Consider the following 19,536-nt stretch of genomic DNA (forward strand, 5'->3'; position numbering starts at 1 on the left):
ATTTTAGAAGCAAGCAAATGAAACAGCCAGAACGTTTCTGAGGGCAAGAAGCGGGAAAAGGAGTGGTCTTGGCGGTACTTAAATACCAATACAGACCAGCTAGTGCTGGTGTAAATGATGTTCAGAAACTCCCAAGGAGTCAGTGCAGAGTAACAGCAAGTGGGTGCTAGAAACAAGATTCCAAACCTCAGCCTTCCTCTGAGAGAGTGGAAAGGTGTGCCTACAAAAAGTCCTTGGTGAAGGAGCAACACCAGGATTAGGAGTTAGTGGGCCCCAAGAATCAAGAGGAACACCCCCAGTGCATGATCACTCCTCAGCCCAAGGGTGGGAAGGAAGACAGGGAAGAAGCCCAGTGCCACCTGAGGAGGGGAGAGCACCATGGCACCACACCAGGCAGGGGTGGGAGAGATGCTGGGGTGCAGCCAGCACCGTGCAAAGGCCTCAGCCACCAGAAGCCTTGAAACCCTTGGGTCATGGGACACTGGGGCAGATTAAGGGCACACTTCTGCTCACAGGATTTGCCCTTTGGGTTTGTACTGTGGGCACTTTAGGGTATGCTACTTACTGTGTACCAAACAACTACCATTTAGAGATGAGGAGTGGTTTTAGTGCCTGGTTTTGCTCTTGTTTTTTGAATTCAAGGAAGTTACACTCCCTAAGTGTTTTAACAATATATTCATTAAAACCAAGTGAGTAATTTTTAGCAAAGATTTAAGTAAGTTGACTTGTATAATTGCTCGTGGATCTTGATTTACTCTAATTGGTTACTGTTCCAACAGCACTGAATACTTTTCTTTGGTATCACCCATTATGGTTTCAAAACCAATTTCCAGTAGTTAGTGATCTGTACAATAGGCACATTAATTCCTGCTTGCTGGGTGACTTTATTTGGATTGTCTCTGTTTCTCATGGAACGATGCTACTACTCCAGGCCAATAGTCAAGTTAAAATTTCCATTAGATTAAAAAAAGTTGAAGTTTATTTTTTTTTTACAGAATATTCATGCCAGGAAAACTGAAATGCCATGAACATTGTTTCAAAGACAACAATCAAAACTGCTATGCAGTCAGCCATGACTAAATTCACACAGAAAAAAATTATTTGCATTAACTTCTCTAATTATTAATTGCAGAAAACTGAGATGGCATCAGCACCAGGCACACAAGGAAGATGAACAAGGTACAATGCATCTTCTACCTCAGAGTGCAGGAGGAACATCAAAGACCACAGCAAAAGGCTTAAGGGAGCATGTGAAGTGACTGGCCACAAACTGCTGCAGAAGAGAATTTGCAGTCTGCCAGAAGGACACACCATGGGTAGTTTGTTCAAGTGAGAAAATCTTCTGCAGTACTTATACCTCTAAACATGTTTTTTGCAATGCTATCTTTCTGTACTAACTGCAAACAAGGCTCACTTTGCCTTGGACTTCAGGCTCTTTCTGTTAAATCTACTCTAGATCAGTCAATTGATATTCCACTTATGCAAGTTGCCCTCATGATGATAAATCTGTAACTAGGACATTATGATTGACTAGGTAAACAAGTCAGAAAAGTGTTTCAACTTAAAGGCCTTTTATCTAATCGAATCCAGTAATTCTCAACTGCAAATAGCCATACCAAAATGAACAAACGCCACTCCAGCTCTCAGCACATTTAGAATGGACAATTATCAACTTGTTCAGGTTCAAAATTTGACCTACCTTAAAAAAGTAAAAATCTGGTAGGGCATGTCCTCTAAATTCTAAATATCTAGTTCAAAAAACAAACAAATCCATTTCTCATTGCCAAGCAATAAAGAAATATAAGACTGATTTGTGATCTTCTGCAGACAGGCCACCACTTTGCAATGTATGTATATACATAATAAATAAAGCACATTAACACCAAATGCTATAGCTTCGGAAAAGGATATGGAGTCTGTGTTCTGCAAATGTGAGATCACCACTAATTACTGAAAAGTTTGCCTAAGCAACAATAAAATAAAATTATTCAAAAGAAACTACCAATTATTTGAACCAAATCTGGTAAATTCAGATAACACTGATAAATGATCACAATCCAGAATGACCACAAGCATCAGGAATTATACTGAATTCCTTAAGAAAAGCATGACAAATTTAACACAGCACATTCTAAAGATGTGACAATACATCTTACCAGTAAGATTTAGAAGAGCTACTGTGTGATTGTAAGATGTATATTTTAGAGGGTATAATTAATTAATTATAACAAGGGTCCTAATACTGTACAGTAATTTCACCTAAAGCAAGACTTAATTTTAGAATGATAATATGTTCACTTGTGCTGTGCTTCCACATCCCCTCTCCACACGTAAACACAAAACAAGGACTAAAATAGTTTATCAGATTATAAACAGTGAGTAAGAGCAAGCATTTAAGATCCTCAGAAGATACTGAAATAAGCTTTTGCTCTGCAGAACACACCTGTGCTTTTCAACACAGGTAAGAGCTGTTTACAATATTATGCCATGTATGACAAGGCAAACAGACATCAGAACTGAATGAAAACACTTATCTTCCTATCATCCTAACGAAAAGGAACAGACTTGGCTAACAAGTTGCAATATGAACTATTATTGCACAAGCAAATAATCTGCTTTTTGACTCTGACAAGCAAGCTGAACTAAAGTTTCATTTCATTACATGAATACAGAGCTGGACACCAAGAAATGTTTATAACAAAACTCTCATTTTGGCAAATCTCACCTTAATTTCTCACATCTGACTGACATAAAATATAATGTCAAACACTCATTCCTTTAATTTATGTGATTGCAGTGATGGCATTAAACTTGTTAATGGCAAACTGTTGCACACTGCACTTCTGAAGCTCTTTAAGTACACAGAGCAGCATAAATCAAATTCTTTTCCTGATGAATGGGATTAGATGTTGAGGGCTTATATTCAGAATCAACACAATGTGTTTCACTGATGTTGAAACACAAAACACAATTCAGCTTTTCACTGAGGTTGTCTTTACTTGCAGCTGATTAATGCTAGTCATCCCTTAAAAACCATGCATGCTACCACTAACCTTTGTAGCCCATATGGTCTGCTCCAAAGGATGAAAAAGTTTGAAACAAAAGCCATCTTTTTTAGAAGGCCTCTCAATGAGTTCACAAACGTTCAGCAGCACTGTTCCTACCCACTGGTCATTTTTGGGAGTTTTGTAAAGAAGCAACACTCCTGGTTTCAGTACACACCACAGTTTGGTCCAGCTTTTCAAGGTACCACGAATCTAGAAGATAAATAGTTACAGTTATATCTCAGTGAAGTCAATACCAAAACCATCCCGCTTTACAAAACTAGATTTGAAATTTATTAGCTTTTATTTCAGAGCAAGTTTTATCAGGTCTTTTAAAAGTTTACCCAGGTTTATTAAAGAATATAAAGGTATGCTTGTTCTTCTGTCTTAATGAACACTAGGTTCTACAAATGGGTATGCACACATCCAGATATGGGAAGTACGACAATTCTACTGCACTACTGTTGATAATATCAACTGCTCTCTTTAAGATAGCAGTACCAGATAGTTCTTAAGAGAGGAAAGGAGAACTACCAGAAATACACAAAGAAACCTGCACTGAAATATCTGACTGAATTATTTTTGCAATTGTTACGTATGTAACAGAGTCACTTCAAAGGGTAAAATGAGAAGGACAAAATGAGAACTGCAAAGCCAACTCATCCCAAGTGGATGGCTATGCACACAAGAATAATGTGACTAGGGTGACTGCAGTAAGTGGGAACTAAATTCCTCTATTAGTCCCCTAGGATTTCAGCACAGAACCCTTGGGATGCAATTAGTGGCTGCTGTGCCTGTAGAAAAACATTAACAGCAAGTAAAAGATTGAGCCTTTTCTATTCTGGCCAGAAAGCAGCAAGCAACTAACTGCTCCATCTTCAACTCAGGTTTCACACTTGGATTCTGACCTTCAACCAGTCAGCCATAACAATAACTGAGGGATCTGTGATCGTGCTAAGTAATTCTTTAGTGGCTCTCTTCTTTTCTTCCCTGTAGTTTTTCTTCTGAACCTGTAAGTAATAATGAAAATGTTTACAATGTCATGGCCATAAGCCAGTTATCAGCACAAAAAGGTATCAACCAACACAAGCTGAGGAAAAGCCTGCTAAATTCAATTTGCAATACAGATACAGAAAAATAGCTTTAAAACAGTTTGACCTCAAAGTGTGAACAATTACTTCAAGAGCAGCTATGACACAGCAAATTTCAGATTTTTCTGCAAATTTCTTTTAAAACTGAGGACTTGAAAATTCCTGTAAGAATCAAAGGGGAGGAACAACAAACCAAATCAAGTTCCAATGTACAGGTACATTATCTCATTTCTGGTCTTTACCCACCATTTATGTTCCCCCCCAGGAGAAATTTGCAGCAATTCATCTCCCTCATTTAAAGCCAAATAATTTTATGTCTCTCCTGAAATGGTATCTACCAAACAGTGGAATTTGGTCTTCCTACAGTGCAGGGGGAAGAGGGCAGTAGAAATGCATTCAAATAGCTATTTTCATAATTCCATTTGTCATTTCACTGAATGTAGATGTCCTGAGGTCCCTACCAATCTGAAATAACCTATGATCTTCTGAGTTATTCTACAACATTGTGCCATCTTAAAGACTGTATTACAGATGCCATTATTCAATAAAAATAAAATAAATAAATAAATACAGAAGAGACTCAACAGCACAACTTCTCACAATACTTAAATATTCCCCAAGTCTCATCATTATCTGGCATTTTTCTTTTCTCATTAGAGAATAAGGTAAAACTATGTGAGTGCACTTATAGTTCATGAGGATTTACTAGGAAATGAATTCACCTTGAGAGATTCTTTTTTTGTAAGTTTGCTTGCAGATTGAGAGATGTCCTTCTCAGAGCCATTGAAAAGCTTGGATTCAGACTGAAATTCACAACACACATAATAAATAAATGACAATGATAGATACAAGAATATATTACCAATGCTAGCACTTAAGCAAGTGTTTCAAGTGCAATTATGTTGGCAAGGTTCCCATTCCCTCACACATCTCTACTGCTTCCCCCATTTAAAAAACCCAAACAATCCAATAATTCACAACTTTTAACATGAGTTGTTCACCACCTATCCATGGAGTCTTTCTGTAAGGGTTTTCTGGGAAAGAAGTCTGAGGTTCCTTTGGAAGCAGCTGACCTTTACACAGTATGTATTTAGCTCATGTAGACTGTTACCAGAGAGAGAATGCTTGAATAGTTAGGCATTATTTTAGCAGAGAGAGGATGCTTTAGGAGAATCCACGTGTTTTAACACAGAAGTCGTTCCCAGGATATATGAATCAGAATATAGAATCAGCTGTCTTGCTCCACAACTTGACAGCTATAGAGGCACTTACCCTGTGACTCATGAAGGAAAAGACAGCCTCTGCAGTCTAGGATTCAGTGCTCTGGAAATCATCAGAGCACAACTGCCCACTAATGGCACTTGTTCTGCTCCTTGCACCCTAATTCCACGCTCTGATTACTTTGCAAGTCATCTTCAAGAAGCTCATGGTGGTGTCAGGCCGGAACAAGACCCAGGTTTGTTCGTGACACCCAAGTCTTGTTGATGCAGGACAGTGAGCTGCCTCAGCACCACATGATTTCTCCCCCCGCCTCTCCCCTATGTCTTGTAAGGTTCAAAGTTTACTCCCAGCGGTTTGTTGCCTACTAGCTGAAAGGGAACTCAAGCCACTGTTCACTTTGGGAACAGCACTCTCTAGGGAAAGGAAAAAAAAAAAGGAGGGAAAGACGAGTAAGAGGCATCTATGAGAGAGTTTTCATACCATTCCTATTGGAAAGCAAAGGACACTGAGTCAGTATTCACTATATACAAACCTCTGATAAACTACAGAGTTGTATCTCTATGTGCACTAAAACATAAGCCTGGTTGATGCAAAATTTCTGCATTGTAAAAAAAAACAACAACAAAAAAAACCAAAACAAAGCAAAAAAAAACAATGTTACATTCTTAACTGTGTATTTAATTCAAATTCAAGGACATTTTATCAATACTGACCCTCAAGGCATTCCACATGTCAAATCTCAAACTACAGTGCAAAGACTACTCACTGAATTTGTATTTTGGAATACTATAAAACAACAGTCAAAAAATATACAAGCTTAGAGTAAAACTTACAGCAATAATAAAAACAGTGCACTTGAGCATTCTCTTAACTCACAGGCTGCTCAAACAAAAGAAACAAAGCCTAAAGAATCACAAGCTGTACAGAACAATCTAACCTGGATTCTACTTTACATCTTTAATTCAGAACCAAGATTTTACAGGAGTCTACTTAGTTACTGTAAAAAAGATGTGCAATAACTGGCAAAAAGTAATTTTAGCTCAAAAAATTTTAATGATAGGTAAATGTTCTATAACTTCTGTATCTGTCTTGAAAAAATGAAGGAAACATCTTGTAATAAAGCTATGTTCTCGACACACAAAATTTCACTTTAAGATGAATGCACAACTTGAAATTAAATTCCTCTCTCTAGAATTTAAGGGAAATACAGTACTCTAAATGTAGTAACAGAAGAGGGGGAAAATTATTATCTCTGTCACATAAGAAGAGGTAATGAACTCATTATGCAAGCTATAATGGAACAACTTAGGCAAAACATTCATAAATATTCTATTTGCTCACTAACAGAAAGCTAAGGCAATCTAAAGGTCATGCATAGAAAAGCCCCAAACCAGTATGTTTCCCAAGCTACAAAAACTCATTTTCTCATTGTCTCAGTTTTAAAGCTCATTAATACAACACTAATCAAAGGTCTACATTTAACTGTTCATGTTATAAAAAAGGTCAGTGATCTGTGTATTTTTAAGCCAGCAACCTTCTAAACTGTTTTACCTACACAAAGCAGATGGGATAAAAGGTTTAGAAGAAAACATTTTGAGAGAACCTGCTGTAACTCCCAGCAAGGTACATTCGGTACAAGATTCCAGGCAAGTCCCATCACTGCTTTTCCATTCCCCCTTAGGAAGAAGGACTATTTCACTTCCACTAGTAAAACCAAGCTCCATGTGCAACAATTTAAAAAAAAAAAGGCAAATAAAAACATATTTTAGCAGAAGTAATAATATTGTTCTCATCTTTGACAGAAAGACACAAAAAATGTAACAACAAAGAACCCAAAGACTTAAGATCGTGTTAAGACAAGAACTAAAAAAGATAAATATAAGGGGCAGGAAAAAGGAAATTGGATAGGGAAAGATAAATAATTCCTGAGAGTCTGGAATAAATACAAGTCAAACAAGATCATAATAACTTGACTTCCAAGTCAAACTGATTTTGAGATTTCTGGGCCAATATAAATATTTTGATCACAAGAAAGCTGGATGGTAAAGTATACTTCCTTGAAATCCCTGACAAGTGGGTCTCCAGGACGCAGTGAAGCAAAAATATATGAAGTTTTGTGATTCCTAGTCACGTGCAAGACATCAACAGTTTGAAATGCTTGGCAACACACAAAACTGCAGCATCAGCTGTAGAATCTAAACTGCTTATCCCATTGCAATTTCAATTACACCATTTAAGCCTGGAAATACTACTATAATCTTTAAGTGTCTTCACTTTCCTTCAGCATCTTTGCAATATTTCTCTTTATGGCTCTGATATATCCCATGACACAGAAAAATCTGTCAAGACCTCGAGTGCAAACCTTATCTCCAAGGGGTGTGGCTGCCTGTGGCCAGGACAGAGGGCTATGGGAACAGCGGTGTGCAGAAGCAGCAAAAAGCAGGAATTTCCCCCTTTTCCCTGGGAGCTAGCTGTGCTCTAGATGAAGTCATCACCTTCCAGAGCAACCCCCACCTGCTCCACTCCAACAATCTAAGTGTCTGTTACCATATTTGCCTCTTTAAAAGACAGTAGACATCCTAGTAGGATATAGAAAACCACAGAGCTGTGTAAGTTAGAGCCCTTAAACTCTATGGCAAGAGAATTTAAAATTGATGTCAAGGCAACACCCCACTCCAAAACAGCAAGAAGACTTCATATTTAATTTTCACTACTTTGAACCACAGATTTGGATGCGATGTCATCGTGGGAACTACATTAAGAGATTCCCTTTAACCTCGATGTATAGCTGAATCTGAAGAGTAATCTTCAAGACTATCTATAATAAAAATTAAATACATTTGCCTTTAATTAAAAATGTGTAACTCCTTTACACACCAACATTTTTAGGACAAGTTAGGAGGTTGTTTTCCTTACCTTGCTTTTTGACATAGAATACGCTGCATCATCTTTATTTTGTGATGCATCGTCCTTCCCTTTGTCAAAACCTTAAAGAGAAAACAGTATTGTTGCAAATGACTTAAATTCATTAACAAAATGTATAAGAACTAGTTTTTGAAATAAATTTGCCAATGTGTTTACCATAAAAAAGTACAAGTAAATCAAATTTTCAAAGAACAAATACATACCAATCTGTCTCATCAGTTGAAAACAGCAGCTACTACCATATACACTAATTGAATACTTGCCACTAAGAGGCAAGAACAGGCCACTGTATTTGGATAATGCTGTACCTGATCCAATAACCTGATGAATTGCAAATATAACATGCCAACTTTTGGCCTTTTATTTTCACATTCTCCCCTACCTGCATACATTCAGGCACAGAGAAGAGCACTAAATAAAGCCCTTTTTTGTTTGTTTGTTCATTTCCGTAGCTTTCTGTAGCTAATTAATTGTTAAATACCACCAACATGAAAGCAAATCTGACTAAAATCATCAGTCAGGATTTTTTTGCAAGAAAATTGAAAACATTAGCCTTGAATTTATACTTTCAACTTGACACTGAAGAAGCATAACTACAAGGCTTTATATTAAAACAGTTGTCAAAATCCCATGTTTCTCTTCTGTGACAAACCCCACACTCCCCCCAGTATCCAAAAAGCAAAGTAGGTGGGTGTCTGTGCGACAGTGGAAAACAGGGACACAGCTGGTATGGCTGCTGCCACACAACTGCTATGTGCCAGAGAACATATACTGAGAACTTGGTACCCTCTCACAGAAAAACCACCTACTGTGCTTACAAGACACATCTCACTTGTTGATCCATTTTGTTTGAAAAGGGTGGTGGCAGCATAAAGCTTCTATAAACAGGAATAAAACAAACTGCACAATGCATTTATCTGAGTAAGTCAGCATGCCATCATTTACACACCCTCTGGAGAGAAGGCAGATGAGACCACGAAGTCATGCATGGATTTCAGAACAGACACAGGAATGTCCAAGAGCTGTGCCCATGAGAGGGCACTTGCACCAGCAGGGACACCCTGCACCCACGGACATGGAACCAGCAGGCACACTGCACACATGGACACCACCAGGGCTTTGAATCATCCCTCTGGGCAAGGTCCCAACTTTGAAACAGAAATCAATATTCTGATCCCCAAAATGAGAAGGCTTACCAAAGAAACTCCTTGATTTCACATTCTACAAGGGAATGTGGGTATATGAGGGGAAATTATGAGCTTTGAAAGAATTTTTACTTTCTGTAGCAGTGTTGGGTTGTTTGTCTATAGTAGGAATTCCTATTTTTTTTTTTGTTATTATCTTCAGCCTTCCACAACTTATAACACCTAGAAACCCTAAGACAGAACTGATTCATTTGTCACAATTACACATCCTGGGAAGATTGATGGAGTTAAAGGGGCATTAGGTTGATCTCCAGGTTACATGAGAAATCTCAAAATTCCTCTTGATTTTCGTCTGGTAATCAGTCTTTTGGGGATTTTTCTTCCTTTATTACCTTGTGCAGATAATCCTTTTTAAGATCAGATTTTTAAAAATTATATACTGCACTAAAACATCATATTTTACATTCACAGAAAGGAAACCCTACATGCCTTTACAAACAACTTTCACACATCTTCATAGAAGCCCCACCTGGGCATAGTTCATTAAATCCTTCATTTTAAAATTTTTCCAACACACCTGCAACAGATTTGTTCAGCTAATGAAAACTTATAATGTAGAAGACTATTTGAAAACAGGGGAAGAAGTACCATGACAAGTGGATGATTTGTAGTACTAGGGAATCCACAAAAAAAAAAAAAAAAAATCCAGACAGTAGAAGCCACATCTCCTATATAACACCAAATGCAAAAGCACATTTTCTACAGGTAATATTTTTAAATTTTCAAGCATAGCATATACTTTTTGAAGTTGCACCCACAATCTGCCCCGTCAATCAGTTTTGAAGGAAGAGAAAAACCAAAACCGAACACATAACTCTTACATCTCAAATACTGGTTTTGTGCCTCTCAATAAACACCATCTGCAATTATGATACATGAGACAAATACATCAGAAAATAACCATGTTACTTTTTAATGTCAGACCTATTTTATCCATAAAAGAAATAATTACTATCCACTGCAGGCTGTTTTTCAACCATACAGGGAAAAAAAAACCAGTAAAGAAAAACCACCAATGCAATGCCTGGAAAGATCACAAATAGCAATCCAAGCAACAATATTACTGACTTCCAAGGGAAAAGAAAGGAACAGCCTGAACTGATTACTAGTGTGCAAGTACAGTTTTGAGGAACAAATAATTGAGCTGGAAAATGCTTCTGGAAGAACTATGAGGTAATTATCAGTACTGGTGCTATACAATAAACATAGCAGAAAAATCTTTCTAAAGAATTGAACACAGGGAACCATAATCTTTTTAACTGACTAAGTTTCAAAAGCTTATTGACAACCAGATTTAAGAGTACAATTCCATATTAACTAATTCAGATTCCTGCATGGACTTTGAAAGCAAAGTAACCAGAAAAGTAAGCAAAGTCCTTTTATGTATTTTCTAACAGTAGTGTTTTCTTTTGTAAGCACCATAAAAAATAAAAGCAAGCAAAAAACCTGAAGACTGTCATCACTGTAACTATACATGAGTATATTTAAAACAGACAATTACTCTTTGCTTACACCAATCTGAAAGAGTATATAAAGAATGCTCTTTAGACATGTTAGGGATGTTGAAATTCTTCAGAGATATATGGAAGAGTCCAAAAGACAAAGCATTTTTTAATTCTATGTACACACTTGATTTTTTTTCCTTAAAAACTGTTTTCCATTTGCTCTGTATTTTAATTAGTCATTCATTGTCTGCTTATGAACAGTGATCAGCTTTAACTGCAGAATTCTATACAGAAAGGAAACAAATACAAAATGAGACTCCTTCCCCCCCCCACTAATTACCAGACTCCTTATATTTATTTTAAAGGTACGAAGTACCTGTCTAGTTGCCAACCCCATGCTTTCAAGCTTTGGGATCTTTTATTGCAAAGCAGCTTGAATAAAACTCAGTATTAGACTCTTGGTAGAAGGCTAATAATTTCCTGAAACAGAGTGAAAGGAAACATTCCAGGATAAAACAAGTTTAATAAAACACGGTGTCTGCAACCTCCCCCATGCTCTGCACCCAACTCTGCTCCAGGGCTTCAGAACTAGGGTTTACAAAATCAGTGAGCCATGCTGCAAGAGGCATGCAGGAGAAAGTGAAAACTATTTTATTCCCTCTTTCCTTCCCCACATCATCCTGGCCCTGTGGGGCTACACAACAAAGTGCACCTCTGTGCATGCACAAGACAAATCACACATCCAAAGCAACTCTGGAAAGAATGCACAATTTGTACTATGTCCCCCTTCAGGAATGGGTGACCTTGTAACACATTTTTAAGCACTGAAGCTTTCTGAAATACACTGCTAAAATTCAGGTACCTATGTCAGAAGTGCACATTATGAACAATGACACGCAATGACCTACAAATTAGTTTCAATATTCCAGTACTGATTTTCACGAAACAACAAATCTGAGCTAAAGGAGATTAAAGCCCTTTCGCGGTTGTAAGGCATCAAAAATCTTGCACTACAGAGTTTAGCAAGGCTATGTTTTTAGCTCTCATTTTCCATCTTGTCATTTTATGTCAAACCATTGATGACCAGCCTGCAGATTTTCCAGCAGTTGCAGCTAAATGAAAACCTTCTGCTGTACCTTACAATTTTAAAGCAGAGCTATTATGTGTGTGTAGTGGGGGGGGCTGGAGGGGGGCCAGTGGAAAGTACAAGAGAGGAAGGCATTTATAAACCACATCACAGAACCTCAGTCCTAAAAGCCCAAACAACCAAAACAAACATCTAGTCAGTCTCAAATACAACAGTGCATTTTGAAGTGACATTCGTGGCAGTGTAAAACCTAACTTACTTGTTTCTCTGCCTGCAAATCTTGCCACTACACAGAGCTGTTATCTAAATGCACACAAGTGATACTCTTTCTGATTTCTACCGACATCTCAGTACATTACTTTCATTCGAGCGTGAAAATCTGAGGTGGAAATTATATTTGCTTCTGTACATTTTAAGAAATGCAAGGCCAAAACAAACCTGGTAAAGCAGGAGAGAGCTCGTTATATCCACCAAACGAAGCATTCCGGATGAGCTTTCGGCCATCAGCTCTTGGAGAAAACACCGACGAAATCCCAGCACATGAAGAAAACCTACGTCGCACTGGACCTTCTTCCTTCATGAGTTAACGTGTTTGTGTAAGGATTATGTTCTCTGTGAAAGCTGGTTAGCATAAGCTGCTTGGAGCAAGAGTGTTGCAGTAGCAGCCTTTTACCTCACATTCTGATGAGTAAGATACAAAAGAGGAAAGAAAAGAAACAAACGAAGGGCGCACATGAAAAATGCAGTGAGGAGACAGAGGCTGCCAAATCAGCAGCAAGCCAAGCAACGCTATAGTCTTCTATCAAAGCCCTTAGGATGCTTAAAGTGGAATGGCTTTGCTTCAGCTCCTTTTTTCTGGCAAACACACCACATCTTATTTCTTACCTCTCAGTTTTGGTCCTACTCATTTCTAAGCACACAAAAATTGTATTTATGTTTCAAGTATTCCCTAAATCAAGTTCCTTTTAGTCTTTCAAGTCCCAAATTTATACTGCACAAAGGACAACTCATGAGCTATGTGGCTTCCCTGTTTGATATTGTGGTACACTATGGGAATCTGAAAAGGGAGTCAGTCATTTGCATTACGCAGCCAAGTGGAACTTTCCTGTTCAGGCACTCACCTAAGTGGTTTCTGTCAACTGACTGCCATGGCCTCCACATCTTCAGTTCTTATTTTTCATTAAAAAGTGAGACAATTGCTTTTTCATCTTAAAATTCTCCCAATTTTTTAATAAACAAACCAGCCTGACTCATGGAAGAGCTGCCCTAAATAATCTCCACAAAAAGGCTTTTTATTATTAATGCCCCAAATATTTTATTCAATGAATAAAACACTTAAATGGGCCAGCTTGAATTTTAAACATAATAAATATTCCAGTAAACTGTGCTTCAAGACTAGAAGTCTGCTGATTCAAACTCCTCCTCCTGGCAGCTACCAGAATGTAAAGCCAAATAATCTCCCCCTAACCACTTTCATCCACTGCTTGTCACATGGGCAACTTCTTTGCCACAATGACTAGTGGCACAGCCACGCTCTTGCAAACGTGGAACTTCCATTTGCCACTTCTCTGCTGGTCCCATTTTCCCCATCAAACCTGACTTCTGACAGCACAGGCTTTGAAACCTTCTCTACTAAAAACAGGACAATGGGACACCAAGAATTGCCTTGAAAATAAGAACTTGAGCTCTTACCTTACTCTATACTAGAGGTCTCCTTTTCTTACAAAGTGAATCACACACCAAAAATTAAATCAATAGTAGCACGAACATGATTAATCCTCAAATAATACTATTTACTCCATATAAAAAGAAGTGTAGTTAACTTCCCAATATATGACAGGGTAAAAAGATGTACCAGAAAAAAACAAAGATGAGGCATTGATAGACATCAACAGAAACCATTATATGCTATATGAAAAACGATGAATTTAAACACAGAGAGTAGGAAAACTGGATAAGCATCATGTATTCAAGCCTGTCTCCATTTATCCAGTCATGTCACACTTCCTTCAGTTGAAACAGCCCTTGTCCAGATGTCCCAAAAGGAACAGAAAAAGCAGCTAAAAAACTAGAGGAGTGGAGTGGTGCGGCAATGAGGAGGAAATGCACGAAGGGAGAACTACTTTTTTTTTTTCTGTTTGGTTTTATTTGGGTTTTTTTTTGTTTGCTTTGTTTGTTTTAATAAACACAGCTCCGTATCACCTCTCCAAATCTGTCTTAACTACAAAATAGAGAAAATACTTTGGTCCAAATCAATTCAGAATATACATCTTGGTTTTTGGTTTTTTTTTTGTTTGTTTGTTTCCCTAGTGAAAATCAAGAGAAGGCTGCAGTAGAACTCCCCTTACACACAGAAGGAACTGTATCCTCTCATTACAGACCTACGTTGCCCAGTTAATGGTGCTGTTATCTCCCCTTTCAGAGTCAGGGCTGTGACCCTGCCCAGAACACTGTATCCAGCTTTTCCATGTCTCTCTCTTACTGTAATGGCTGGGTCACACAGTCTAAAGGGAGGGAAGGTTCCTCCATCAGACACCTGCACACTACAGTCTGCACCTGCCTCCAACTGCTGGGCCCCTCCTGCCAGCCCACCAGCTTGTTTCACAACTCTCTGCCACCTTATGTTCACATTACTAAGGAGTGGCTGTATTCCCAGGGATTTTGGGAAACAACATAATCCTGAAGGCCTTCCCTTACTTCTCTCCATGCCCTCTCAGGTCCCTTGACACCGCTCATGTAACCAAACTGTAAACAGGAACAGATTAAAATACCTCTTTCTCCTTCCTATGCCCTTTTCTCCACTTAGAACTGAAACTGAACTCTGGGTAGATAAAATTAAGAATTTCAACACAGATAATGTTACATTTCCCCTCTCTGATGCTCTCTCCAGTCAAGGAAGCCGTCATCCAGGTATTCTAAGTGCCTTCTGCCTTAAGCCAACAGCAACACAGGAGAGGCAGGCTCTGAGCCTTTTACCAAAATATGACTCTGTCTCACCAATACAACACAGGAAGAAAAGAAAAAAAATCTAATTTAAACTTCCTCCTTCATCTCCTCCCTCCTTCCCCCACCAAAGACCAAAAAACCCCATAAATCCTTTTTCCTCTTCTCTCCTTCCTGAAAATAAATTCAGACAGAATAGGTCCATCTACTGATGAAACAGACTTTGTGATCTTAGAATAACATCCCAGGCAGCTTTCTATCCTTCTGGTATTAGTTTTGAGTGCTTTAAGAATTTATGTACTTAGAAAATGCATTCTCATACACAGCTAAGAAGTTTACACCGTTTTAGACACTCACAAATAGAACCACAGCCAAGTCCAACTGTATAAGTCAGACATGGCAGAAAAGCCTGCATAAATAGGGAAATATCTGCACTTTAGCTTAAAGGCATCAGGTGCATGACAGTGTATCTGTACACGAATATATAAGTCATGACAGGAGGCACTAGATGAAGTATGCTACTGAAACAGAAAAATAGTTTCCTGGTACCTCTGTTTTATAAAAAACCTGTATCAGTAGGAAGACAAAAATCCCAAGATGACTGAAATATTTAGTTCATGTATCTCAGAGCAGGGGGGAGAGGGGGGAGCACTAGGGGAAGAATCCTTTCTCAGTCAATCTCTTTAGAGGAGAAAAACTTACTTAATGTATATATTTTTCTAAAGGAGAGATCACATTTCTCACATCAGGTGAATCAACCAGGGCTTCTCCAATCGTAAATAGTAAACACTGGCTGAAACACCAATCCTAATCCCGTGCTTAAGACATTCTTCCAGGATATTACCTGGAGCAAAATGCAAAATCTCAGTGTACCAAAGTCAAAGAGCAGATACATGGAGGTCCGACAACTTTGTGAAGAAGCCTGATAAAGTCTGGTTTTAGTTTTAAAACATTTCTCCAATAGAAAAATATTTACAGCTGAAAAAAACCACAGTCTTAACAAAAATTACCTCTCTAAATTGTAAAGGCATGAATTCAATGAAATTGAACTCAAAGCAAATCTATCTGGACTACCAAAATGAGAAATTTTCACTATAATAACCCTTTTTTTAGAGATTTTAGAAGTTTAGAGTAACTAGCACATTCTAGAAACTGATACTGATGCAGTAATACAACTATGTCTAGTGATGCAATGTAAAAAAATAACCCTTTTCCCCCTACAGATACCCAAGGAAAAGCCAAAATCTTCTTAAAACCAAACTCTGTGAAAGCTAGAGAAAAAAGAAAGAGGAAGGAAAGCTCGGCATAGAGAAAGGCAGAAGCTTCTTAGACATGCCCTGCAATTGACAGTAATTTGCCCTGACATTTAAACATTACTACCTTTTCCAGAAGAATTCTCCCCCCAGTCCATGAAAAGGTCATAAATAATTCTCTACATGCAGTATAAACACACTCTTTCTGCAGCATGCAGAAAAGAGAAAAAGAAAACAGGTAGACTATCATATCTACAGAGGTTTTATCCAACACCTGATTTTCACGTGTAGATTTGAAGTAAAAGCATTTTTTTCCTATTTAATAAAAAGTGTATTAAAGATATACTTGCCTTCAGCACTGATATTTGATTCAGAAAAAAAAAATATACCTAAACCATGGGGTTACAAGTTGGAGAGTAGTTGAGAGAGGCAAACTTGTTTCACCAAATATTCTTCTGTTCTCTGCTATTTCCAAGTCCAGTGCAGTTTAGCTGAGAAGTAATTCCAGAGGCAAGCCTGAGAGTGGTGATGAATGACCACCAAGGCTTCCCAGGCACCGCTGGCAACTGTACTTGATTGCACCTCCTCACTTGCTAACAGCCTGCTCAGCTCCTCCCATACGGAGGAAATAGCTTTGCTCACTGCTCAGGTTTCAACACTGTCATCTCAACCCTTATGAAATTCTCCAAGTCACAGCTCAGGTTCACGTTGGCCAGTCCTGCAGAGACTGTCATGAAGAAAGAACTTGCTTGAGATGTTTCACAGCAGTCAGCCCTGCTGTGCCTTTGAAGCCCAGTACCACACTTCCATAAAGCTATAACCCACACAGAAAGCACTATATTCAATTTACTCCAGCTACAAATACTGGGTGGAGTAGCATTTCAGAAATGGCAAGTCCTAATAAACACAATGAGTTGCAGAGAGGAATGTGCCGGAGTAGGCATGACAGTAAGAAACAGGAGGTCAGGATAATGTATTCAGGAGACTAACCACACACAGCAGAACTGAAAACATTTTACAAGAAATTCAGTTTTACAACACAAACTAACATCAGATTATTTAGGGTGCAAGCTCCTTCCTCCTACTGTGACCAGAGCTTCACTCACATCCCATTTAAGAAAATCATTGCTAAAGCTGAATTAGTTATATGGTTTTGTGGAACTGGGGCTTCACTTCCATACTCTGTCGAAAATCTGAAAAGTGACCAGCTGTGTCCCTAGGCTCAGGACCCTGCAGCAGGACAACAGGCATTAATCCAATACCACCTAAAGATCAACCAGTGTCCATGGCTCCCACACACAGTTGGTTACAAAATACTTCCTCATCATCAAAAGCAAGGCAAGACAAATTACAATGCATCCTAATAAAACAACAAAGACCAAGAGTCTCCAAGCATGAGGGCTTCCAAGGTTTTCAAAAGAATTCTTATGTGACAGGAGAAATCAAAAGCGTTAGTATTTTTCTAAGACATTAAATGCACTTACTCTGCAGAGAAGGTGCCTTACTGCAGAAGCAACACTTATTGTTAATATCCAAGTATTAAGAAAAAAGCTTTTTGGAGAGCCTCAAGTAGACTTTTAACAGTTTCTCATTATCTCACTGCTAAAGAAGACAGACTTACAGGAAGATTAAGTGAAGTAACAAAGCACAACATGCTTAGTAATAAATTGTTCTTACTGTGTCAAGATACTAAGTTATTTAGCCATTCTTCAGCTTCTCTATGGAAAGAACAGATATAATGAAGGGAAACAGGAGACTGCATGAAGTTACTTCCATGACTAAGCCTACATGTAGAGAGCAAACTCACAGGAAAGGTGAAAAGAAAAACAGAAATCACTACTAAAGATAAAATATAACCCAACCATCCAGGAAACAGCTTGGTTTGGAACCAGATAGATTGGCAAGATTTTGCCTTCTGCAAGCCAACTATTATTATCAAAAAGAATTATTAACACACTGAAAGCACTAGTTGGAGGAAAAAAAATAACAGTACTAATTGGCATTTAAGCAGTGATCAACTCCCAGTGGAGTTAGAGCTGCACCTGTGTTCTATGGATCCATCTGCTGCAATTATGGGCAGTGGGATTTCCCTCCCCAGCTCCAAGGCAGTTCCCCTCTGCTGTGGCTTCAGTCTCATGTATCCGTATGAAAGAGCAGGCTCTTGTGACCTCTTGGCAGAAACATGCCCAGAGCACCACAGCCAAGTGTCTGTCGCAGGTTGACTTGCCAATACTTTGAAAAGGCTTCGAGTTCACTGTCACAGGGCTGCATCTTTGCTTCTGTTGGTCCACAGTAATTTGCCTTCCACTGACAGCTGGTTAAGAGGAGACGCACTGCTGTATCTCCAGGGCTTCCTGCACACTGACTACCAGGAGCCCGGAACAGGGATGACTGAGTCAGGAGCTCCAAGACCTTTGTTACTGCCCACTGTAACAAACTGTGCTCCCGCTGACAAGCTGAGCCAAACTACTGAAAATGGCTTGGTTTTTTTTTCTAAAGCTGCAAGCTGCACAGGTCAACAACAAATCAGCTTTAACTTGTTAGTTGTCTTGGGTACACAGTCAGTAACATCTGCGTTTGATATTTTCTGGAACATTAAGGCTCCAAAGGCATTTCATCCCTTCAACAGCTAATAACTGTTCTTTAGTTCTACTGCTTGAAAATGCCTATTCTTAACATTCAGCCTTCTCTCACTTACCAAATAGTTAAATTCCTGTTTTCTCCAAAAATGCACCATCCTGCAGATTAAAATCCTAGCACTAGCATATCCTTTAAATGTTTCTACCGGAGTTGTTTAAAGTACAAGGTTAGCACAGCTACAAATGCCTTCATTTCCCCAAAATCACCTTCACTTCCTTCCAGTTCATGGTGATCATCATCATCACTGGCAGACATGTAATTTTGTTTCTGCTGTGAACCCTCCTCCCTGCACCTAAGCCACTTCTGTTTCTCAGGCAGGTAACACTATGTTTTTAATTGCACTGCAAATTGAATTAACAACTACTACTGCTCTGCTGGAAAAGAAAGGCAGATCTTGTTTCTCATCTCCTGTCAGGCACCTTCTGGGCACACATTTCCCACAGGGACAGACTAACATTTTCACCTCAGCCACATCTCACTGATGTTTTGAATAAAGACAAGGAAAAAAAAATACAGAAGAGTCTGACATCTTCAAGCATTCTATTACAGAATTTTCAGTAATACTATATTAACTAGATTCCTCCATTTACCACAAATATTGCCATTTAATAATTTATGCTGTCTATATAAAAGGTTTGAAATATGTTTTAAGAAAATATTGGTAAGTTAAAACATTATTAAT

General features: G+C 38.5%; 1 protein-coding gene across 3 annotated transcripts in view; it reads right to left on the bottom strand.

The window, feature by feature from the left end:
• OSBPL8 (oxysterol binding protein like 8) overlaps positions 1-19,536 on the bottom strand; it is a 49,774-nt gene that overhangs the window by 16,810 nt on the left and 13,428 nt on the right. For 2 of the 3 annotated variants that reach the window (XM_062492043.1, XM_062492044.1), the window contains exons 3-6: positions 8,273-8,343; positions 4,858-4,938; positions 3,953-4,054; positions 3,054-3,257 (exon numbers count right to left, since the gene is read on the bottom strand). In XM_062492043.1, the coding sequence (XP_062348027.1) occupies positions 3,054-3,257; positions 3,953-4,054; positions 4,858-4,938; positions 8,273-8,343 (458 nt within the window). Of the gene's footprint in view, positions 1-3,053; positions 3,258-3,952; positions 4,055-4,857; positions 4,939-8,272; positions 8,344-12,456; positions 12,599-19,536 lie in introns of those variants that run through there. The other variant, XM_062492042.1, reaches the window with a different exon arrangement.

This window comes from Cinclus cinclus, chromosome 4 (genome assembly GCF_963662255.1).
Source record: "Cinclus cinclus chromosome 4, bCinCin1.1, whole genome shotgun sequence".
Classification (NCBI taxonomy): Eukaryota; Metazoa; Chordata; class Aves; order Passeriformes; family Cinclidae; genus Cinclus; species Cinclus cinclus.